This window comes from Pelmatolapia mariae, linkage group LG16_19 (assembly GCF_036321145.2).
Source record: "Pelmatolapia mariae isolate MD_Pm_ZW linkage group LG16_19, Pm_UMD_F_2, whole genome shotgun sequence".
NCBI classification, from domain to species: domain Eukaryota; kingdom Metazoa; phylum Chordata; class Actinopteri; order Cichliformes; family Cichlidae; genus Pelmatolapia; species Pelmatolapia mariae.
Genome location: NC_086241.1, coordinates 32,656,567 through 32,680,605, shown reverse-complemented (window position 1 = coordinate 32,680,605; position 24,039 = coordinate 32,656,567). Strand labels below are relative to the sequence as shown.

General features: G+C 42.0%; 1 protein-coding gene across 5 annotated transcripts in view; it reads right to left on the bottom strand.

Moving 5' to 3' along the window:
- Nucleotides 1-23,151, bottom strand: part of pikfyve (phosphoinositide kinase, FYVE finger containing) — a 35,005-nt gene extending 11,854 nt beyond the window's left edge. The window contains exons 1-22 of one of the 5 annotated variants that reach the window (XM_063497323.2): nucleotides 23,000-23,151; nucleotides 20,294-20,490; nucleotides 18,206-18,361; nucleotides 16,013-16,122; nucleotides 14,962-15,133; nucleotides 14,272-14,479; nucleotides 10,973-10,999; nucleotides 10,659-10,748; nucleotides 9,311-9,467; nucleotides 9,051-9,208; nucleotides 8,431-8,542; nucleotides 8,046-8,193; nucleotides 7,631-7,795; nucleotides 7,069-7,128; nucleotides 6,852-6,981; nucleotides 5,002-5,182; nucleotides 4,798-4,872; nucleotides 4,559-4,666; nucleotides 4,333-4,473; nucleotides 2,939-3,065; nucleotides 1,982-2,859; nucleotides 1,474-1,881 (exon numbers count right to left, since the gene is read on the bottom strand). In XM_063497323.2, the coding sequence (XP_063353393.1) occupies nucleotides 1,474-1,881; nucleotides 1,982-2,859; nucleotides 2,939-3,065; nucleotides 4,333-4,473; nucleotides 4,559-4,666; nucleotides 4,798-4,872; nucleotides 5,002-5,182; nucleotides 6,852-6,981; nucleotides 7,069-7,128; nucleotides 7,631-7,795; nucleotides 8,046-8,193; nucleotides 8,431-8,542; nucleotides 9,051-9,208; nucleotides 9,311-9,467; nucleotides 10,659-10,748; nucleotides 10,973-10,999; nucleotides 14,272-14,479; nucleotides 14,962-15,133; nucleotides 16,013-16,122; nucleotides 18,206-18,361; nucleotides 20,294-20,477 (3,795 nt within the window). In that variant the 5' untranslated portion in view covers nucleotides 20,478-20,490; nucleotides 23,000-23,151. The remainder of the gene's footprint in view (nucleotides 1-1,473; nucleotides 1,882-1,981; nucleotides 2,860-2,938; nucleotides 3,066-4,332; nucleotides 4,474-4,558; nucleotides 4,667-4,797; nucleotides 4,873-5,001; nucleotides 5,183-6,851; nucleotides 6,982-7,068; nucleotides 7,129-7,630; nucleotides 7,796-8,045; nucleotides 8,194-8,430; nucleotides 8,543-9,050; nucleotides 9,209-9,310; nucleotides 9,468-10,658; nucleotides 10,749-10,972; nucleotides 11,000-14,271; nucleotides 14,480-14,961; nucleotides 15,134-16,012; nucleotides 16,123-18,205; nucleotides 18,362-20,293; nucleotides 20,491-22,999) is intronic. The other 4 variants (XM_063497321.1, XM_065472056.1, XM_065472057.1 and 1 more) reach the window with 4 other exon arrangements.
- Nucleotides 23,152-24,039: the final 888 nt, after the last annotated feature.

The following is a 24,039-nucleotide window of genomic DNA, read 5'->3' as shown; positions in this document are numbered from 1 at the left end:
AGAAAGGCATTTCACAAACTGACCTGTGGCAACAGAAGCATTCTGTTACAGTATCGCACTCTAATTCAGTGAACTCTTTAGAATCACCCATTCTTTATTAATGCTTGTAATGACAGACACTGTTGCTAGCTGCTTGATTTTAAATACCTAAACTTAACTGCAAAAACCTGAATTCAAAGAAGGTATCGCCCAATACTTTTGAGTAGGGCTGTTCGATATAAAGATATATATCGGATGACGATATGAAAACATCTATCGTTTCATATTATGCTATCGTTTGTTTACGGTAATATGTTTTTATGATTTTGATGGTCACTGTAGAATTTCTTAAGGTTCTCTCTTTCCCTTATATTTAATATAACCACACTACGGACAGACAAGCGACTGTTTTCATGCGTTGTCATTAACAACAACGACTGTAAAACCATTGCGTGGCTCCGCCGTCCGCTTGCTTATTTTCCACATAAACCTTTCACAATAACGCTGAAGATCCTGTTGAGATTTTTCAAAATAAACCGAATCACGTGAAATACTATGCAGTGTTTACGGAGAAGCTAAAAAGAGCCGTCAGGTGCTAAAAAATAAACCTTAGAACAGGCTTTTCCCCGCAGCACGCCATGTAATAAATACAAAGAAAACTGCGGCTGTTTCAACTTATGTAACACTCGACTCCAGGTACACGACGCCCAGCTCAAAACACTTCACGCAAATCGAGCTGCCCGAGATTCACAGAATTTACAGAAAATGTAAAATTTTGTAATATATATCGTTGTCGAGACAGTAAATGTCTTATAGCGGGATATGAGATTTTGGTCATATCGACTATTGAGCGCATAGTGTGTGCTTGGATTACTGCAGTTCATTTAAACCTCCAACAGTCAATTCACTAAAATTTCACAAAGAAAGATATTCCCAAATAGGGGAAATACAGAATCTTGTGCACTAAACCCACCTTTTCCTCTGCATTTCCTCTGATTTAAAGTTGGTGTGTGGTGAGAAAATATTTTAAATGATAAGACCATTTGTATCAATATAGCTCCATATATGGATATGTTTTTGCCCTAAATAGACCCTAGTAGGCTACGTCCTTCAAACTGTTGTTTTTAAATATCTACAAGTGAATACTTTTTTTGAAGATTTAAACCTAGTTCACCTCAACAAACCTCTGAGAAATAATGACAATGAAATAAACAAACAATAGACAATTTAACAAAGGAACAACATCACACTTTTAGTATCTGTTTAGATTCTGTTCCTCAGCTGAATTCACCAGATAACGATTGAGAAACTGAAACCTCAAGGCTGGAACTCATGTTCAGGCAGTAAATACACACCACACAAGCATGCATAATTTCTCAGAAGTTACTAATATATGGAGGCTAAAGAAATAGTGTCTCACTGTGCTTGGCAGTGTCAGATTAAAACATTTTGGTGGTTTGAAATTCTGTTCTGGTGAAGAATGATCGGCCTTACGTTGCTCACCTTGGGGGCCCAGTTCATCTCGCTCTGTTTGCTCGGCCTCTCCTCTTCTCCTTCGCTCTTCACTGATGGTTTGCCTGGTATATCAGCCCCCCGGCTCTGGCTACTGGCAGGAGCTGTGGCAGAGTTGAAGGGGTCATGGGTTTCTCTCTGCCGGATGCGACCCCCCTTTGCTCTGTAGTCCGCCAACATCTCGGCCAAATTCTGACTATTGCTCAGCTGCTCTACAATGCGGGTGCTGGTCAGACTGTGGCAAGGCAGGAACTCAATGGGCCTCGGCTGCACAACGCCATTGGTCTGTCCTCCAACCAGTGAGGAGGGGGCTGAGTCTTTAAGGAGCTGCCGTTTTCTGCGCACGTCCAGTTCCTTCAGGTCCTTGTTGAGGAGAGGAGAAAGGTAGACCTACAAGGTGTGGAAAAACTCAAATTAGTGGTCTGTGAATCAGGGAAAAATTCGGAAACAGCGCCAAAGTGCAGGCAGGAAACTAAGTAAACTAAGGTACCTGCTCAGGAAAGTAGTCCCTGCTGGGGCAGTGCATGCCAGCTGGTGTGAGAAGGAATGGTTCTTTAAATGTGATGAAGGGAGAAATGCACAGGATGACGTCCTTGAGCTCCTGCTTGAACACTGCAGAGATGGACTTCAGGCGGTCGTCAGATGAAGCCACCTGCTCTGCGACAAACATCCCCGTGTCATCCTGCAGGGGGTCTCTGAACAACTTAGGAGTTGGTGTCTCTGATCCATCACCATCCTCTAAACCTAACGACTCCTGCTTCAGCAGCGTTGCCTCTCCCCCCATATCCCCATCAGATGCTGCGATCAGCGTGTCGGAGCCTGTCATCTCTTGGTCTTCTTCCATGAGGAATGGAGGGGACACAGAAAAGGGCGGTGCAGGAGGGTTGGAAAATGGAGAGGAGGTCCTCGTCTCTGCAGGAGCCTCATCCTTTCGGACAGATGGGGTAGGTGATTTTGGGTTCAATTTGTCTTGGAGAGCTTCTATGTCTCCATTTTTAGATGAAGAGTCTAAGGGAAGCCCTTCATCCTCAGTCTGTGCTGCAGATGCAGAATCTTCACTTCCTGCAGTTTTCCCTGGGCTCTCTTCATTGTTCTCGCTCCCTGGCCTCTCTCCATCTGCCTCTTCCTCTGAAGCAGCGGCGCCTTCCAGCAGACAGGGGAACGAAGTGCTTTGTGCCAAGCTGGGCGGCATGGCGAACTCATCCATGAGGAACGAGATCTCCAGCTGGGAGTGGTAGGCCACGCATACCATCAGCATGATGATCTCCTTCACCCTGGCCAGCTCGTACTCTGAAGCACCACGCAGTTTTATGGAGCATCCAAGATGAGGAGGGCAGCCCTCAAAGAACATCAATGTCTTCACCTCACCTGGAAGGACAAAGAGAAAGAATGACAGCGTGCCCTATCATTGCAGCAGGGTCCACTGAGAGGAGTGTGTGCTTCTTACTGTTTGCCAGTATAAAGGGCTGCATGTAGAACTTGTGGCAGGTCCCCAGACGAGGTTTGGTGAGGAGCTGGTCCATGGACATTACCAGGTCTCCCTGAGTCATATGACTCACTCTGTCCAAAACTTGCTAAAAAGGAGGAAAAAAATGAACACTTGACCAAAGACATCTCCTCAAAGACATTTCTAGCAGGTCCATTAGATGATGATGATGTTCCAGACCAAGCTCTGTTTCTTTAAAATGTATAAATCAGAGTAAAAGAGCACACACACAAGAAAAGTCAAGAAGCAATGAGGTGACCACGTACATTATACACTAGCAATGTGAAGTGAGAGGACAACAAGTTACACTAATCCCAACACTGAGGCAGGAAACTGATCAGACCACCAACTTGAGCAAAGAAAACCAATGAGCTGTGGTAAATACATTGGAGGGTTTCCTATACACGTGAAATGCCACAAATATGAAGTACAAAGCTGACGACACTGACGAACGCCATAAGGAGAAGGGGTTTATTCTTTCCTGTTATTAGTAGACACTTCAATTGTTTCATCTCACAGCCCAGACTTTATACTAAAGATGGCGAAAGATGAGTCTCAAAAGTTAAGAAAAAGACAGTAGAGGGTAATTTCTCTGGTTGCAAAGAGAAATCTGGTTATACCGACGTCTATGAGAAAATGAACCTTTGTCTCCTTTGATCTATGACCTCGGTAAACAATTTCCGCTTAGAGTACAGGAAGACGGGATACATGGTATTCTTTGGGGCTGTCCCACCTTGTGATCGACAAGTTATGTGTTACATTGCCAACATTTACATGGTCACAGGCATCTCCCTCTCAGATCCAGTGTCGCCAAGTGCTGGATCACAGGGGTCATGTGATTAATGGGGTTTTGCGTCATCGTAGGGTCTTTACCTTACAATATAAAGCAGCTCAAGGCGACTGTTGTGATTTGGTCAGTCGTCATGACTACATCCATTTTTTACATGCAGATTACATCTCAAATTTGACAAATTTAACTTAGTGCCCACCTAAGTGCATCACAGTGGTTTATTTATTTCAGACCTGCATGTCCAGCACCTTTCCACAACATTTATTAAGGCAGGATGTGATGCCTCTACCAATCTGCTGTGATTTTGGCTGCACTCAAAACCCAAAACTGTGATAAAAATGAGCAGGTGACAGAAATCTTATAATCTTACCAACTGAAAGAATTTTATTTCTCGTTGTATTAAATGTGCATACAACATGCTATATGAATACTTTTTTCTCAGTTCACCATTAATGCCACTGTGACAGTGCTGCAAAAGAAACTATTACTGAAACTGTTGTTGGTAAAGGTAAAACTAGAGAAAGTAAACTATATATTTCGAGTGGAACACTGATGTTAAACTGACCGGTTTGACATTGATGACCAGTGTGATGCCATGCTCTAACAGCATGTCTTGAGCAATACGAGACACCGTCTTCTCCACCAACACCAGGTTTGGACGGACGTCCACGATGCGCTGCACATAGTTCTTCAAAAACTCTCGCTCCTGAGGTGGAGACAAAGAAAGCTTCTTTCAGAAAAGCACAGAAAAGGCTCGTTTCCTCTGCTGTTTCACTGCTGGAGTGACTCACTTGTAGGACGATGGGGTCAATGGAGGTAAACTTGGTCTCCTCTCTGTACAGGTACTCTATGGAACACTTGAGCATCAGGATCCTGGGGTTCTTGATGTAGGGGTTCATCTGGTTGCAGGTCAGACGGATTAGTTTACTATCAGCCATTCTTTACATATTTCACTCAACAACTGGTACATTCCATTACTGTATTTCTTGATATAACTGCAGATTCATATGATGACAATAGTTGACCCTACCTTCTTGTGGGCGATGTTTTTTGTGCACACAAAGCCATTTACGACCATTGAGTCAAACTTCTTGCCTCCAGGAATCTGAACCACAAATAAAGATTCAGTTATAACTGAATGTAACTCAGCTGCTCATAGAGCTGACTATACTGTTTATGTAGTTAATTAGACTAAATATGAATACAGTGGTTGCGGCTACAGTTTGGCTTCAACCTTCTTGATGTGGACCAGCTGCCGGATGTCCATGTCGTCATCGCAGTTGCGAACGTCGGGCCGCACCGTCTGCACGACCTGCCGGACCACGGGTACGATGATATCCCGCCAGGACAGAGATAGCGACTCGCTATAGAGCAGCTGCTGCAGCAGCGCCATCATGTGGCTGTGGTTGGCTGAACTAAACAGACAGGCAGGTGGTTAGAAACCTTCTACCATGTAGAAATGCCAGCAGCTTACCTTCTAAGTTACTGTCATCTTCAAAGCATTTTTTTGAGATTTTTACCTCATTTTTACCGAATTCTTCTCTTTATTTTGGTTATATTTAGCATTAACTTCACAGCTGTGTTTACTGTTTTGGCTGTTGTAGCACAATAATGTCAACTATGGCGACAATTAAATTATATCCACCCATCCATCCATCTTCTTCCGCTTATCTGGGGCCCGGTCGTGGGGGCAGCACCCCAAGCAGAGAAGCCCAGACCTCCTTCTCCCTGGCTGCCTCCTAGAGATGAGATTCTGAGACCACCTAAGTGAAAGCCTTCTGCAACTTGGCTACACCTAGAAATTCTGTCCATCAAAATTACGAACAGAATTGGTGACAAAGGGTGGAATCCATCACCCACCTGAAAGTCCGACTTATTGCCGACTACTGTGATCCCCGAACAGTTGGAACACACCCTTCGGTCCCCCTTCTTAAACAAGGGAACCACCACCCCAGTCTCTGACAATCCAGAGGTACCGCCCCTGATGTCCACACAACATTGTAGAGGCATATAAACCAAGACAGCCCTACTACATCCAGAGCCTTCAGGAACTCAGGGCGAACCTCATCCACGCCAGGGGCCCTGCCAAAAAAGGAGTTGTTTAACTGCTTCAGTGACCTCGTCCTCAGAGATAGACGAGTTGTCTCATTGTCCCCAGACTATGGAAGACGTGCCAGTGGAGGTCCTCGAAGCTTTCCTTAAACCGCCCAACAATGTTCTCAGTCTAAGTCAGCAGCAGTTCTCCTCCTGAGTCACCTAATGGTTTGCCAGAATCTCGTCAAGGCAGTCCGAAAGTCTTTTTCCATGGCCTCCCCGAACTCCTCCCACACCCAAGTTTTGGATTCAGTCACTGCCTGAGCTGCGTTCCACTTGGCTGTCTACAGTCCCGCAGGCTAACCAAGCCCGATAGGACTCCTTCTTCAGCTTGGTGGCTCCCTTCACCTCTGGTGTCCACCATTTAGTTCAGGGAATACCACCACGACAGGCACCAACCACCTTGCGGCCCAAGCTCCGTGCAGGGACTTCAACAATGGAGGTGCAGAACATGGTCTATTGGGACTCAATGTCCCCAGTCTCCCTCGGAAAGCTGTTGAAGCTCTGCCGAAAGTGCGTATTGAAGATCTCTCGGACCGGGGGCCTCTGTCAGGCATTCCCAGCGTACTCTCACTATACGTTTAGCATCCACCTGATCCAACTCACCACCAGGTGGCGATCAGTTGACAGCTCAGCCCCTCTCTTTACCAGAACATATGGCTGCAGGTCTGGTCATTGACAAAATCGATCATCGACCTGCAGCCTAGGGTGTCCTGGTGCCATGTCCACTTATGGACACCCTTAGGTTCGAACATGGTGTCCTAAATTACATCTGATTTAATTTGATATACTTGTGTTTTTGTTTATATTTATTTATCTATTTGTACCTCTTCTTGTGGGTTAATGTTATATGTCTATATCTATTACATACCAATATCAAAGGCCTATTCTATAGCAAGTAAATAGTGAATGCAAACTGGTAGTTTGTGGTTCGCAGCCCTAGTTTTGACACTATTGCTCTATAATCACAGTGGTGCCATATCCACTCACAGCAGCCTCTCCATGGCCTTCTTCTCCCCGTTTTCCTCTCTGAGCTGATCCAAAGAGCTGTGGTGCCAACCCAGTGGGGTGAACATCATCTCTTTAGCCTTTTCCTCCACACGACGGTTGAACAGAGACTCTGTGGCAAGAATAATAAGTTTGCTTACCTAGTCAGATATGCCAGTGAGTTACTAATTAAATCAGTGAGGATCTGCAGAGTTCGTACCTTTGATGAATGCATCAGTTATGACAATGTTCTGCACTCCATCCTCGGACAAAAGAAATTCTGTTTAAAAAACAAAAAGAAATTGTTATTTTTAAACACTTCCAAACAACTATTAGACTTTCACTCAGGCATTTCCTTTTGTTAAAAAAAATCTAAAAAACAGGAAATGTAATCCATCAGCAAAAAAACTGAGACAGCACGTGGAATTACCTGCATGTTATCTGCACTTCTGTGGAAGAAAATAGGCCCTGCTTCTACCACAGACTGCTACCCAGCATAAATACTTTGCTTCACAAAACAATTTCATTGCAGAGACTGTCGCAGGGTTAACACAAAGAGACAGACAACCATTCACACTCATATTCACACCTATGGCCAATTTACAATCACCAATTAACCTAACACAGGTTGATTGAGTTATGAACATATATATGACAGTCAGCCAGTGTTGGACTCATGGGAAATGAGAAGTATGACTGAGGAACAAACTCCTAATGACAGACGATGTCACTGTGGCCAAGCATCCTCATGTACAGGTCATATCGCAGCAGGGAATATTTACCTTTCTGCTCAGCAGCAGGAGGCACGTGTGGATATTTGGACTGCTTCTTAACATGAAAGTTGACATTGTTTTGCTCCATGTTAAGGTTTATAGAGGCGGCTGAGTCACTATCCACCACAGAATGGGAACTGCTAACTGACGTCCTCTTGCTGGGGCTGGCAGAGTCTAGATGCATGCATACACACACACACACACACACACACAGATTGGAATGCAGAGAAACGATATGAAGGTAAATATGGAGTAAAATGTGAGAGCTTGTAGATGACATGTGTCAATTAAAAAATTAGTAGAAATACAAAAATCTCCCACAGTTTGCAACATATTTACATTCATTAAAACCAAACCCCATGCAAAGAGGTTTCAGTTGCAAAGATAAAACACTGAATAAAACAAGTGTCACACAGATACGTACTGGGCATGGCGTACTCAGTCTCATCTGCAAGCTGCTCTGTGTCGCTGTCATCAAACTTGATGTCTTTAAACCAAGATGGCTCTGAATGTCCCTCCAGGGAGTTGACACTATCGCTGTCTGGAGATGGGGTTTCTGAGAATTCTGTGCTCTAAAGATCAAACAGCGTGACGTCAAAGTCTGCACATTAACCTTCACTGAAATAATCAGCGGTATGACCCCCTTGAGCAATCAAGCCCACCCCATTGAATCAATATAACTGCTGCAATGAGTCAATGCGGATTACAGCAAATGTAAAACAACTTAGACGGTATCCTAAAATATTTCTGTAATTCGGCTTTCCCTCACTATCTGCAGGCTTTGCTTATCAGCAGGAAGCAGCTCTCACCTGAAGAGGTCGGTAGAGCGCATACTCGTCCCTGAACAGCTGGTCGTGGTGTGTGACGCAGTCGATCCAGCGACCGTCCACTAATGCCTGGCCTATTGCAATAGCCTGTGCCCTGCAACATGGAAAAACCAGAGTAAAACATGAGTGAGAGCAGCTTTTAATATGTTAATATATTTTTATCAAAATGAGCAGGGGAAGTCAGTCAACCGTTCATGCGTGTACACATAAAAAGTCATTTACCAAACTATTAGAAACTTTTAGAAGAATTCCTAATCATGTGCATGCAGATGCAGATGCCAAAGACCTGTCCAATGATGTTTATGAAACACACACCTTTAATGCACTAGAAGAAAATAAGCATTGTTGTTTCTCCAGGGCAGGGGTGTCCAACTCCAGGCCTCGGGGGCCGGTGTCTTGCAGGTTTTAGATGTGTCCTTGATCCAACACAGCTGATTTAAATGGCTAAATGACCTCCTCTACATGTCTTGAAGTTCTCCAGCGGCCTGGTAATGAACTAATCATTTGATTCAGGTGTGTCTACCCAGGGTGAGATCTAAAACCTGCAGGACACCGGCCCTCGAGGCCTCGAGTCCCTCAGCCCTGCTCCAATGCAATAGTACCTGGTGGAGATGGTTCCATTTCTCAGCAGCCAGTTGACAAGCTCCTTTCCCACAATGCAGTTTGGGTAAGTCCTGAGCCAGTATCTGTGGTCCTGAAACTCCATCCCTGTGCTATTGTGGCAGATCTTCTTCCACAGATCCTTCAGCTGAGAGGAATCCTACAAAACATGTTGTACTGGTTGGCATCACTCAGACGGTGTTACAACAAAGAGGAACCATGAACCATGAAATCAGAAGAAGAGAAAGGAAAAATCAGCTACCAGCAGGATCTTTCGCTCCTCCTCACTGTGGTCCAACTTGGTGCCGCTCTTGGTCCCTGACATGGATCGACTGGTTGGCGGGCTGACTGAGCTGTCGTAGGAAGGCACCATAGAGGATACAGAGCGATCCAGCGTCATGGTGGTCACACTGGCAGATCTGAGAGAAACAGGAACCACTCACATTCATGGCTTCTAGCTATTTAAACTGTACAGATGTTTTTACCCAAGGTTGTTCTGGACTGAGACACAAATAAGCTGAAAAGCTGAGCTCAATAATCTTTCTTTATAAACTTCTACTGCTAAGAACAGAAGATACAATTAACTGTGTTGCCTCTGGAAAATTACTTGTCTGGTCATGATCTCAATATTTCATGTTGCAGTGAGTGGAAACACTCTCAGACAAACTGGTGACGGTTATCAAAAATAATTCCTGTCTTATTTAGGAACACCGACTCCCTGAAATCACTCTGAGTCAGTCTGCACCGATGAGCCCAACTTGCTTGCATTCTAGTAATACCTCTATAGGTTGCTGAGCACATGTGTCTTTTTGCCGTTCAGCTGCTGTCCTGCAGCAACATCACTATTGGTGGAGAAAATTTGATTTCAAATCTCGGAGGTTCTGGCAGGACTCTGAATGCAGGCAGCTCGTGTGGATTTATGTTTAGTGTGAATTTATGTGCATGTATGTGGCAACAGATTTGCAATAGACAGAAATACTACTATGATTTTCACCAGTGTATTACAATTGTTACCACAAACAGATGCATGGAATTACCAAATTAACTCAATTCAATCTCAAACTGACAGCAGTCTGACTCAGACTTATTGATATTTTATTGTCCTCTTGATGCACCAAAGTTTCTTTGAAGACAGCAACTGACTGAGAGTGGTCGCAGCCCTGATCCTTGGCTTCAAAGCAACCATTTAAAATGCAACAAGATCAGAAGCTCTTCGCACTCAGTCACAGAAATTCTGTTTGTGCCACAGTCTACAATAACCATTTCCCCCAGTGTGACTGCAGCTTTGGAAAATCCAGTCCTAGAACTCAATTTCCATTAGATGACCTTACTAAATGAAGACTGAACGATAATAACAAAAATAACAGTAACAAATGGAGACAGAGAAATGTAGGAATGAAGTAGGAAACAGAATTATTCGATGCGGCAATGATCTGGATAGCTTGTTGTTTTTGGATAAAGATTGAGGTGATCTAAAAAAAACCTTCAGACCCTGCTGGCATGAAGAAAACACGGAGAAAACCAAAATTCCTCTTTACCTGTGCGGAACGAGGCTGGAACACACTGTGCATAATGTAATTTGTACAAGCAAACAAAAAGCAGCGACTGACCTCTTCCTCACAGGTGATTTTCCTATGTCTTCCTGCAGTGTGGTCAGCCTTGAAGTGAGGCCGCTGTTCTGAGGCTCCTGGTGAATCATACTAACAACACACAAACTTGGATTTAGACTCTTCCTGCAGTCCTTACATTTCCTTTCTGTTCTCCGCCCACATTTATGATCAGTAGATTTCAGAAAGCAGAAGACTATTTTCTTTACAGAGCTAGAAAGCATTAGCCTCTGCTAACTGACCGCTAAAGCTGAGACACATGTGAACAAAAAAGAAGAAACGAAAAGAAAAAGAATGAAACAAACAGCAAGACTCACGTCTTTCTCATCCCAATAGGAGTTTTTCTATGCCAGAAGAGAGAGAGAGAGGAAACAGATTTTCTTTGAAGGAAGTTGACAGAGAAAAAGCAGGGGAGCACACTGATTTAAAACTGCAACCAAACAAGCACAAGTTGTAAAATGCACATATGCTTGGAGAAAGTTTGAAACAGATAAGTCTTTGAAGACTCATTTAACAATTTGTCTGGTCTGTTCTGTGCACGGTAAAGATATCTTTTAAAAAAAAAAGATCGTCAACCATTTTTCAAAAGGAAAGTTGAGATTAGTTATGCTTTAAGCAGATTCTTAAATAATTAGAATCACACAGCAGTAAATTTGTCTTTGTTAAAGGCATGTGCAATATGATTCAGCTTGATGGGTCTTAACCAAGCACATAGTACAGAACCTACAAACTTCACACTGAAGCAGAAAATCCAGCAAGGAAAAGATGAACAGACATCAAACAGCATGATTCCATTAAGAGGCGAACCCTTCATGACAGACTTTAGTGAACAGGAAGAAGTATGACGGCTGGAGGTGCAGCGTGGAGGCAGGAGGAACTAGGCTACAGTCAAACAGTGTCCGATTGCCATTGTAGGGTCTTTACTTGACAATATAAAGTGTCTTGAGGCGACTGTTGTTGTGATTTGGTGCTATATAAATAAAACTGAATTGGATTGAAGCATCTCCTCTGACAGGGCTTTGTTGGTGAGCTGGGGGAGCTGCGCCCTCAATAGATACATCTGTTGCTACAGGTGGTTAAGCATCATCTCTCTCAGCCACACTGCTCTCTTCTAACCAGGGTTGGGTCATTATGTCCATACTGACCACTATTATTCCCCTGAATCTCCTGCTTTGATAGCAGGTTTCTTCTATTGAGCTACCAGGTACTTCATAGTCATTACAGACTTGTTCTCATTCATAGTTACTACATGTGCCAGCCAAGTCTCTGAGTTGGCTGGCATAGTAGCATTCCAACACTTCCATGTTCCCATGTCCATGTAAGCCTTGTTCCAGTAGCCCACGTCTCATCAGAGCAGCATTAAAAACAGGTGTCACATGACTGCCCAGTCTGATTCTCTGAGCAGTGCGTGTCTCTTCTTTTATGTCCCTGTGAGTACTCAAACTTTACAACATGAAGTATTTTTATAGGAGTGGTCAGGAAAAGACAGGAGGACACTTTTTTGACTCTTTGGCTACGTTCACACTGCAGGTCTTAATGCTCAATTCCGATTTTTTGATCAAATCTGATTTTTTTGTCTGCTTGTTCACACTACAAATAAAATGCGACAGCAAATGCACTCTAATGTGAACCCTCAAAGCGGCCCACATGCGCAAAAGAAGACGTCACACACAACGCGCTCTGTTTAGACCCAGAGCAAACAATATTGTTTGACTGATGGCCCTTGTTACGAACTTGTATTTTCATGTGTTTGTTCTGGGCAGGTAATATCTGTTTATGTTAATTCAGCTGTGCCAGGGCTCGGCTCCGATTGGTGCGTGGATACACCGGCCCGACGCGACTGGTTCCAGCTGGAGGACCCGCCCATTAAAAGGAGGCTGGAGCGCTACGGCTTGAGAGGTCCTCGCGTCTCTCCTCATTACCCAGCAGCGTAACTGTGGCAGCCGTTGGCTGCAGTGTGGCTTGAAAGTGTTGGAAGTGGAGTGGGTAGGGGTGAGCTGCCGTTTCTTTTGATCACCCGTTTTTTCTCCTGTTTTGAATTAGTTAAGGAGGTTAGACTCTGTCTTTATTTTTGACTTTGTTTTGGTAAGGTCAGGGGTGCGGGATTTGTGTAGATTTTGTTCTGTTTCTTATTTTGGCCTTGGCTCACCCTGAAGTGTTGACACTCCCGTTTTGTTGTTCCTCTTTTATTTATCACTTTGTAAATAAATCACTATAACGAACGGATTTGTTTCCTGTGGCTGCTTGGGTCTTGGGGGGGAAGCGAGTGCCTCGCTCATGTTATGGCCTGGCCCTAGACGGGTCGTAACATGAATGATGCTTCCCCCCCAAGACCCAAGCAGCCACAGGAAACAAATCCGTTCGTTATAGTGATTTATTTACAAAGTGATAAATAAAAGAGGAACAACAAAACGGGAGTGTCAACACTTCAGGGTGAGCCAAGGCCAAAATAAGAAACAGAACAAAATCTACACAAATCCCGCACCCCTGACCTTACCAAAACAAAGTCAAAAATAAAGACAGAGTCTAACCTCCTTAACTAATTCAAAACAGGAGAAAAAACGGGTGATCAAAAGAAACGGCAGCTCACCCCTACCCACTCCACTTCCAACACTTTCAAGCCACACTGCAGCCAACGGCTGCCACAGTTACGCTGCTGGGTAATGAGGAGAGACGCGAGGACCTCTCAAGCCGTAGCGCTCCAGCCTCCTTTTAATGGGCGGGTCCTCCAGCTGGAACCAGTCGCGTCGGGCCGGTGTATCCACGCACCAATCGGAGCCGAGCCCTGGCACAGCTGAATTAACATAAACAGATATTACCTGCCCAGAACAAACACATGAAAATACAAGTTCGTAACACCCTTAATATAAAGACTTCGGACTTTACGTTTCCCAATTTTTGCTTTAAGTTATTTTGTTATTTACATAATAATGTAAATCCATTTACATAATAATGTAAATAACCTAATAATTATCCTTATTGCTGTTTTAGAGGAGCGGTGCTTCAAAGGATAGTTGCAGATTTCTGTCAGAATCTGCAGATTATACAGTACAAATAAAATGTTCACGTTTCTCCAATGCTGTCTTCCCATCAGTTTCACTGACATCTACGCTGGATGGCCAGGAAGCGTTCGCGATGTCTTATCGGGTGCTTCTCCGGAGCTGATAATTGGCGTCTGTCTTATGTCAGTGATGTAAAAGACGGATTTAATGCGACATGACCATTCAAATAGCAGTCGCTTTCTAAAACATCGGATATGTATCGGATTCAGTACCACATACGAAAGTGACCCAGATATCGGATTTGTGCCGTTCACACTGTTATACCATGATCGGATATGGGTCGCATAGGGTCAAAAAAATCGGATTTGATGCGCTTTTGCCTGCAGTGTGAATGTAGCCTTTGACTGTAACCATCAGTTCAGAGCTGATAGTGAAGGAATCATGCAGAAAGCCTGTATTCTACCTGTGTTTGTTCAAACTCAACTGGAAATCATTCAAACATAAGTGCCAGAAATTAGGTCTTACATACAGTATATTACAAGCTCAATTCCATCTGGGTATGTAAATTAAAATTTCTCAGATATAACTTGCCACCAAGTGTGCATTTGTGTCACCTCTGCCAGGTCAGGTCCTCCTCAAGGAAGATGTTCCTGCTGGACTTGCGCCCACCCAATGGCGTCCGTGGTTCACTGGGCTCCAGCACACACACAGAGGAGGGAGAGTCAGACAAGGCGCTCAGATCCTCGCCGATGGAGCCTGAGTCAGCTGAGTGAGCGTAGTTTAATGCTAATTTACGGCAGTATGTACATGCCCGCAGGTCTCCTGGCAACACAGAGAGGCAGACCAAGACAGGAAGAGGCGTAAAGAAGGAAAGAGTGACAGTTAATAGAAATGGGAGGAATTATTCTCACAAAAGTGTCACGAGTGCTTAGATCGAGGAATGTTTCCACCAAGGTTATTTATCTACTCATGAAAACAATCCTATTTACAGAGAAGTATCGCCCAATGACATCATTAAATATAATTTTCTTTTGTAGATTTGCTGATAACAGTCAACGAGACAGATATCAGCCAGGATTCAGGTTAAACATCAGTGCGTTCCTTAACACAAGAGAACTATGTGACCTACATTGGGTGAAGCAAAGTATTGAAAATAACATTATTGTGACACAATTCAGAAAAAATGACACTGACTCCGTTTTTAACATTAATGTAGGATTATGTAAAATGACAATGCAAGATATTCTGGTGGATTACAAACAGTTTTCTGATACATTCGTAACCAAGTAATATCTGGACCGTACCTGTGTAGCCCATGAACTTTCCGGGAATTTCCTGGTTGCAGCAGCGGCTGCAGAAGATCTGCCCACACAGCCTGCAGTGATGTCTGCGGCGAAAGGTGGTAAACTTCTCGTTGCAGTCATAGCACTCCTTACACTGGCTATCTGGCATCCAGTACTGCTTCAGATCGCTGTCCTGAAGGGGGACAACATCACAGCATGCTGCTTTCATCCACAGTGACGTATGCGTGATATGACATCACGATAGTCCAAGGAAATTTGCAAGAAACACATTTTTGATAATATAGGGAAAAATTGAGTTCCTAATTCACTTCCCAATTCTCTATTGAAAAAAGGTCCCAGCAGCATTCTCATTCAATAAAAGAACTAGATGTTACAATCCCAGATAGTGCATTGCTTCAAAGGAGAAAGTCTTGAGGGATGGCAGCCCGGAAGCTTTACCACCTTTGTATAGTGCAATGGTAGTGACTCAGCATTATTACTCAGCAACTAAAAATGCAGCAGCATTATGCAGCAGTAAAAGTACAAAATAACTACTGAACACTGTAGTTCAATAATAACTAAAATAAGCTAACCTTGTAACTCTTCAGGAGCTGCACAAGATTGTGACATAATGTCGTATCTTGGGCCCTGCTTTCCCACCATGTAACTGCAGTCATTTCCATCCAGTGTTTGGTCATACTACCAAGTGCTTCAGTGACATCATTTGTAGTACTGTGCTCTGTACACCAGGCTTATCTTATTGTTGTGCACACCGGGGAAGATAAATGCATGGCATCGCTACAACACAAATTTTGCAATATGCCGTTTTTGCATCGGGTAAAGATGCTTACTGTATTATTGAGGATGATATGGCACAGCCCTAGAGAGGTATTGCATGGCTTGGGCCATATTTATGACATTGTTGATTAAAAACAGACAAACTCAGTTCACTTTTAGCACTCAAAACCTTTGAACTGGACTGGACATTCACACTTTTCCTAGAAAAGGCATATTATAATGAAATACTAAAGGTAAACAAATGTTTCCAAATATAGAGGAGTTTCTGTTTTACCTGGCTCTTTCCCTCCATGATCTCCTTCAGCCTCTTTAGTGCAGTGCGAAGTTGCACAGCAGTACGAGGGTCATGATTACTTAGAGATGCAACAGATTTCCCGCTTCCCTCTAAAAATCATGCATGCAAACAAATGAACAAACAGAACAAGTGAGCACAATAAAAAGTTCACTCTGCACGTCTATAAATAAGTCCTGCCGCATTGTCAAATATTCCTCTTTTAAAAAAAAATATATATATTTAATCTGAATAAATGCTACATTGGCTTATCTTAATTAATGTAATTACACAGCTAAATGAGAAACATTTGACAATGAACAACTACCTTTAAAGTTGCAAATGTGACATGACACAATCCAAGTTAATAAAAAAATAAAAAAACAAAAAATAAATAAGTTGGCAAAAAAGCATGATGACTAGAAATGTTAGCTTAAAAATCAATCATAACAAATTACATTCCAATTATTAGTACCTGAGTGGCAAACCAAAGACTAAAAGGAAGCGCTTTGTTTTAAAAGGCAAATCTCACAGACACACACACCCTTGCATGTACCCGGACACACACAGGCTATTTTTTCAGACTGAGCAGCTACAGTCCAGCCAAAATAGCTTTAGTAAAACCACACAGTGCAGAAGAGCCCTCACCTGGCCAATCCACTGCAATCAGAAAAGACATGAGAATGGATGTTACAGCGCTTATGTGCATCATTTGTTTTTGTCTCCTTTTTCCAACATAACAATGGCTGTGTCCCAAATCACTCACTTCCATTAGACATTTTGTACTGCCGTCTGATCGTATAGTAAGTGTAAATACGGTGCTCTGAAAGCTCTTCTGAGCAGGTCACTATCCAGGGATTGTATACCATCATGCACTGTGAGAAAGAAGGAACTTGTTGATGCTGATTTGTCACAACTTCACTGCATGACAGTGACATGATTCAAAGTGACTCGACAAGTTTCCAAAAGTGTTTGTGTCATTTTGCCAATGAGTTCATATCTCGTCTGCTACACAGAACCCCTGACACAAGCAGCAGGGAATGCATGAATGATTTCAAACACAACCAGTTACACAAACACCAAAAAGTTGATTCTGTTCATCTGGATATAACGTTTTCAGTGGGAGAAACGTTTGGTCACTCATCCAAGTGACATCTTCAGTCCTTGGATGAAGAAGTCACTTCATCTGAAAACGCTACATCCAGATGAACAGAATCAACTTTTTGGCACTTACTTACCTGGATGATTGAGCATGCATCAAGACAGTTACACAAACGCTCACAGAATTGTTTCTGTGATCAACTCACATTCAAATCTGCAGGTTTTCTTTCAAAAAAAGAAACACAGAAGCTGGTGCTTCATTAACAAAGACATTTCTAGTCAGACACCTGTTTCTCTACTGATAAAGGTTTACACAGAACATGTTTTTTGCCTCTGAAACTGTAATTAGGGGAGTTTGGTGGTGTCTTCAGGCAGAAGACATTTTAACTTAATCACAAAAAACAACAAGACAGACACTTTTTTCCTGCCATGAGCTTTATTTTTGCTCCACTTTCCTGACCACTTCTATGAATTTTTATTTAAATTTCCTTTGTTTGAATTAGTGTTTTGTGGTCATTTAAGTGTCATTGTTGGCATGTACAAAACTAACAGTGTTTAACGAGTGTGCAGTGTTTCTTCACAGATGACAGCCAAGCAGTCTTACCAGAACAGACCACACAATAATATTTACTCAGCATTTTAGTTGAGAAGACAAAAACCTTATCAGTTGTACTGATCATCACAACCACAACACGTGCAGACACTATAGCCCGTGACAGGCAAATGTATTCTTATGTTACAATATGCAATATGGTTGTTGCTTCTGTTGCTTTATTGGATGAGACGACTCTTATTATTCTTCGCCATCAAAAACTGGAACCAAATGCAGGATGCAGTTCAATTCAATATTGTGAAATGCATTTTATGATCTTGTGACAATAAAACATGTTTTACTGGTTTTGCACAAGATCAAAATGTTTAAGAGGTTTGCAGCACTGGAAATGATCCTGTTCTTCTCGTCTCACAGCTATCTGTTTATTTTCAACAGAGTGTGGAGCTGAATTTGAAAGCTTTCAAAGAGTTTGACTAATTTGTAAGCATAAAAAAACCAAACCTGTCTCGAATATCAGGAAGTGTACAGTGTGTGACTTTTACCCGAGGCTGTTGAGGTGCGTCTGTAGTGGTCGGGATGCTGCTTTCGATGCGTCCTCGAGTGGGAGGGACTGGTGGACCAGCTTCTCCTCTCCGATTGAGGAGAAGGGGCTGGAATGTCTGGCTTCTCTGAGGCTGTTGAAGGAGGGCGTCCCTCATCTGAACACACAGAGAACGTGCTGAATAATTGAGTCCAGTAGTTTGCAGTTAAATCAAAGCCAATAGTAAAAAGTCATCAATTTCAAGATAGGAAATCTGACAGTAAAGGACTGTTGTTCAGTCTAAAGATCAGGATATTGGAAAATTAAATGCATTAAATGCAATCACAAAAAGGTTTCTCTCTAATGTGAGTGAATCCAACCTCTTTTACTACAGACTCATGCAGCTGAGACACAAGCAGAACATGCTTTGATATCGTCCTATTCAAATAACCTTAACCCTGCTCCTGAAAAAGTCTTTGTCCGGATGACAGCATGTGTGACTCCAAAATCTGCATATTTTGTTGAGCAATAGAGGCGCCTTCACAGATGGGCAGGGTGCAATAAGGCACTCTATCGGATTCAGTCTTTAACTGTGTGCTGATAACAAACAGGATGATGTGAAAAAAATCGGATTTCAATTGGTCAGATGACAGGGTAGTTTAATAGCTCCATTTTAACTAAACCACGCAAAAAGTTTTTAACTACACTCTTTGCATGGTAAAATCTTAACATGAGACATTTGCATATGCAGTGCTGAAGTGCTTTTACTGACAGCAGTTTAGAGGAGTACCCCTGAGTCTGTGCTGTGATTTCTACAACAGTCACACAGATCACAGCCGTCACGGGACTTTCACTGTCCCTTATGTATAAAAACTTTTCTTTGTGTGGAAATTTCTGAATCTGTAATCAAATTATGTACCGGTTAACAAGAGTAGTGAACCCATCAGCTTTTCTGAAATGCAATGTTACTGATGTGTTCAGTATTACACAACTTCTCCAGTTTGTTGCCCCTTGTTTTGTTTTTTTTAATATATGTTGCTGGCAGCCAATTCAAAATGATCAAGTATTTAGGCTACGTCCACACTAGCCCGGATACGTTTGAAAACGGCGTTTTCGTCTGAAAATGCTCCGCGTCCACACTATCGTTTTCAGTCGTTTTCACAGAGTTGCGCGTCCACATTGAAACGGTCGAAAACGCTTACGTTCCAGTACTGCGCATGCGTGAAATGCAAGATGATTCGACCTGCCTCATTTCCATCTGCCGTTTATTTACTTTCCGGCTCTTTGAAACGTCGCGGCAAAATGTCGAGGAAAAGCACTGAGTTTTTTAAATGGACTGACAATGAGGTGGAGTTGTTGCTGCGAATAACAAAAAAAAAAGTAAAAAGTTGCAAAAGCGAGTGAGAATTAAAGAATTTGAAGAAAAGCTATCTGGAGCATGTACACACTGATATTAATCTTTAATAGGGCTGTCAAAACTGAGAGCAAACAAAACAATTGGTCACATGACTGCATCACATGACTAAAATGTGTCATCGTTTTTGAGAAGGCTCCGGGTTCGCTGTTCACACTGTGACGCGAAAATGGCGTTTTCAAATGTATCCACTTTGGAGAGTGTTTTTAAAACACTGCGTTTTCCTTGACCGAAAACGCCGTCTCAGTGTGGACGGAAGGCCAAAACGGAGAGAAAACGATGCGTTTTCAAACAAAAACATATTAGTGTGGACATGGCCTGAATTAAAGAAAGATTAACATTACTCAAACACCAATGTGAGGTATGAGAATTAGGGGACCAGACTTATTGGAGAATTTTAATTCATGACTTGTGCAGCTCACTGGGTCCTGGCTCCGGTTCAGATAAACATCTTCTATAAAATATTGTGTCGAGTCAAAAATACTGTAAGATGTAATTTCCACTACAGATTTATCACACTGTGTTTACAGTGGTAGGCAAAATATCTATATGTAATCTCTGTTAATCAGTGAGCGGTCTCACTTTTCTCTAACTTTCAAACATTAAAGAAATAAAAATCAATACAGAGTGTAGCTTTTGGACTAACTCAAGTGAAATTCTTGGGCTTTTATTTGATTATATTGTGCATTTCCTCACCTTTGTTGTTAAACCGAAACAGGTTGACAAAGGAACTGTATGCAGAGCGGAGGGGAGGTTCATCCTGCTCTGGAGTCAGTGGCTTGAAGTGAGTCAGGTGGGAGGGGCTGGTGGGTGAGATGCCAGCTGGCTCCACGCTCCAGTCCGTTGAGGATGAGGACGAGGACTTGTCATCTGTAGCCATGTCACTGTTCCTCCTGCCATAGAGGGAAAAAGGTATGCACTGAAGAATGTACATGTAAGCAAGAACACATTTAGCTTATTCAGTCTTTAGTCAGTTCCTAGAAACTTACCTGCAAAAATATCAGTAACTGCTGACTATTTTAACTCCAAGATTCTTGCACCTACCCTGCCTAAAAACAATCAAATTGCATGCTCTGTCATCTAATAAATAACCTATTACACATTTCAAGGACTACATTGTTTTTCTATGAGAGCAGTTTGCATGATTCAAAGTTCAAAATAATCCTTATATATCTTACAGTTTGTCCACTTTCTGAAACAAGCTGTTTAAGCTCCTCTCGGTTTACAATTAACATCTTCGGACTAGTTGAAAGGGTCTGACTGTCTGAGGGCTTCTGACAGTTTAAACTTAGACACAACTGGGTGTTCCAACAGGAAAATGATCCAAAACATACATCAAAGCAGATTTTACCATGGACAAAGGAGGTTAATATTGAGCTGCTGGAATTGCCTTCTCAAAGTTCTATACTTAAAACTATGCTTAAAAGCCAGTTCTGTGGCAGGAAGCCAACAAATTTAAATTAATTCTGTCAAGAAGAGTGGTTAAATATTCAGCCAGAATTATACCAGAAGCTTGTTGATGGCTATCAAAAGTTAAAACTTGGTATGAGATATTTAACCACATATTAGTGGATGCTAACAAGGTTAAGCTACCCAGACTGAAAGGCACACAAAAATTTATTTGTGGCTGTCGTATGTCTTTTTGTGATTGCTTTGTGTCTCCTACAGGTGATTTTCTAGTTTTACCCAGATATATATAAAAAGAAGTGTGGCCCACCCCAAAGAGGTTTTGGGTTTTCAGTACTCTAAAGGAAAAAATGATGACCATGGTAATAAAAGTATTTTAGCCATTTGTTTTTTTGTTTTTGCTTTTCATTTCCTCAAGCATAGCATATATGTTTATTTATTGAATGCCCAGAAATAGCAGGGATATGCCAAGTGGCAAACTCCAGGCTGAAAATGAAGCCAACACAGACCTGCCAGAATGGTAGTTCCTCACGTAGCTACTCACCATAAGCAAGTCAAATCCAAAGACTCCAATGTCAAAATGCCCAACTTTAGGGCATTAAAAACTACAATTACAGCCTGACATTGAAAAAAAGATGAAAACTGTTGAGCTTTATGCTTTTGTGTCTCCTTCTATTCATTTTGTGACTTTTTCCATCCTTAGTGGTGACTTTAAATCCCTGTGTTATTGTGCAACCAAAGTCTTTCCTTAGGGAGGGTATGTGCAGTGTATACAATTTGCATGACCTGGTAGCTGGGTCTGTACTGAGTCTGTGTTATAGGATAATCTGTCCATGCTGGGGCCCCTCAGATTGTACCCAGTAAACCTGTTGAAACAGGCTCAGCGTGACCAACAATTGTAATAGTGGTGACAGGAAGTCTGTATGGCCAACACCATCACCACCAATGTTGAAACTGATGACACACAACCTTGTGACTGCAAACTTCAAAACAAGAGCTCAGATTCTCACTCTGTGGTGTAACCACTCAACTCCAGCAACCATTTCAATGTATACCACAGTGAACAAGGAAGTCCACATTTTAGGGCAACCTGTTTAATTTCTTTCAAATAGTACATTTGCAAAAGAGTCTGCTAATAAAGAAGAAATTATCAGTTTTTTTACTTTGATTTTTTTTCCCTGTAATTCTGAAATTTCTTTTTTTCATCAACGGGAACAACATCTTTGTATCTCCTTTCACACACTGCTGTTGCAACCTAAAGCTGACATATCTAACATTTGATCGCTGACTGTCCCACACATGAACTCGAACTCGTGACAAGAACGACTCTCTGCTGAATTAGGAGTCGGCTGGTCCGCATCCGCTTCTTAAAATTCTCCGTGATCAAAGCTTAAAAGCCGATACCAATCTCTTTTTTACTTACCTACTCAAGAAGGCCACGGACTTTGAGTTTGCAATACAAGCCATTTTAGATACTAGTAGTGAAAGCAGAAGTAGCAGAGGCATCACATCCACCACCTTATCATGTGATCAAAACAGGCCGAAGCGTCACTACAGTGTCCTGACACGACCAAGCCCTCAGCACCATCAAAGAGCTAAAGATTGCTGTCGTTTGGATACGCTTATAGACTGCACTATCCATCACCATTTTCCACATTTTATTCACTAGTCGTCAAAGTTAGCCACTAGCTCGCTATTAACTACCTGAACTAATACCTTTTACGTATCTTATATCACCAGATTTTAATTGTAGCATATTGACTTTATAATTACAAGTATCTTGAAATGTCTTTTAACGAATTAGTTGTTTTTTGTAGGCGGAAACTATGACTCAACTCAAGCCGTGCTGATCAACTAGCTTGACGAACAGTACAGAAGCAGCTACAACTGTTTTAGCCAAGCTAGTTAGTACTAGCTTCGTATGCTAACTAGCCGGTAGGCTCTACTGGTCGTAAAATCTGGGTAACTGCCGTGACAGCAAAAAATATGAATTACCCGTTCACTATAGGAGACTGACATCACTGTATGGAGCACCCCCGCTTTCAAGGCAGCTGTAAAACACCTGGAGGAAACGCCGACTCCTTTGAAACACCAGACAGACCTATCCAATCGACTCCCACCACTGGTTGTGACCAGCCAGGTGCAAAAGCCGAACATAGAGACGGTGATGGAGGCGCTCATTAGAGGATGGCAGCTAGGCGGCAGTCTTCTACTTTAGCGGTGACTAAAAGCGATGCTGTTTGAATAGGGATGTCTCAAGTGCAGCTAAACACATTCAGCCATTACCTTACTTCTATTACATTTTTATGGCTATTTGATTCTCCATACAAATAAACAGTAACAGATACAGCAGACTGAGTCACATAGCTATATGAATGACAGTAAGCAAAATAAGCTAATTACAAAATAATTACAATTAAGAGATGTATATAAACACACATACAAATAGGGGAAAGAAAAAAAAACATAAAAAAAGCTACAACAGTCTAAACTACAACAACAGTCAAGCTGATAAGCTAAAACGCTTCTCGCTAAAGTCAGTACCACCAAATAAGAGGTTTTTGTAGAAAACTACAAAGTCTGACCAACTTTTACTAAAAATGTTGCGGTATTTATGTTGTTAAATGATGTACTTATTCTTATTATTCTTCATGTAATTTCTTTCTTGTTTTTCCTTTTGTAAATGGATAACTCATACAATGTAAAATTGCATTTTTTGAGTGAAAAGGGGAACATTTTGTGGATTATTTCTATTTTTATTTATTTAATGTCACAAAAGTGTCTCTTCTGTGAGCTAAAACTTTCAATTTTATCATTTTTGTCTTTTCTTACATTCAGCTTTGTCAGACAAACTTTGTGTAGCCAAACTCTGTTCGAAGACTAAACCTCTGAATTTAGTCTTTTATATGAAATAAGTTGTTATCGGTTTATTTTTAATATTATTTCACTCTTAACTTAAGTTTGTCAGTAAAGTTAAACGTCTGCGCTAAAACCTGGTGACTTCTAGCTTTGAGCTGCCTGACAAAACAAGTTCG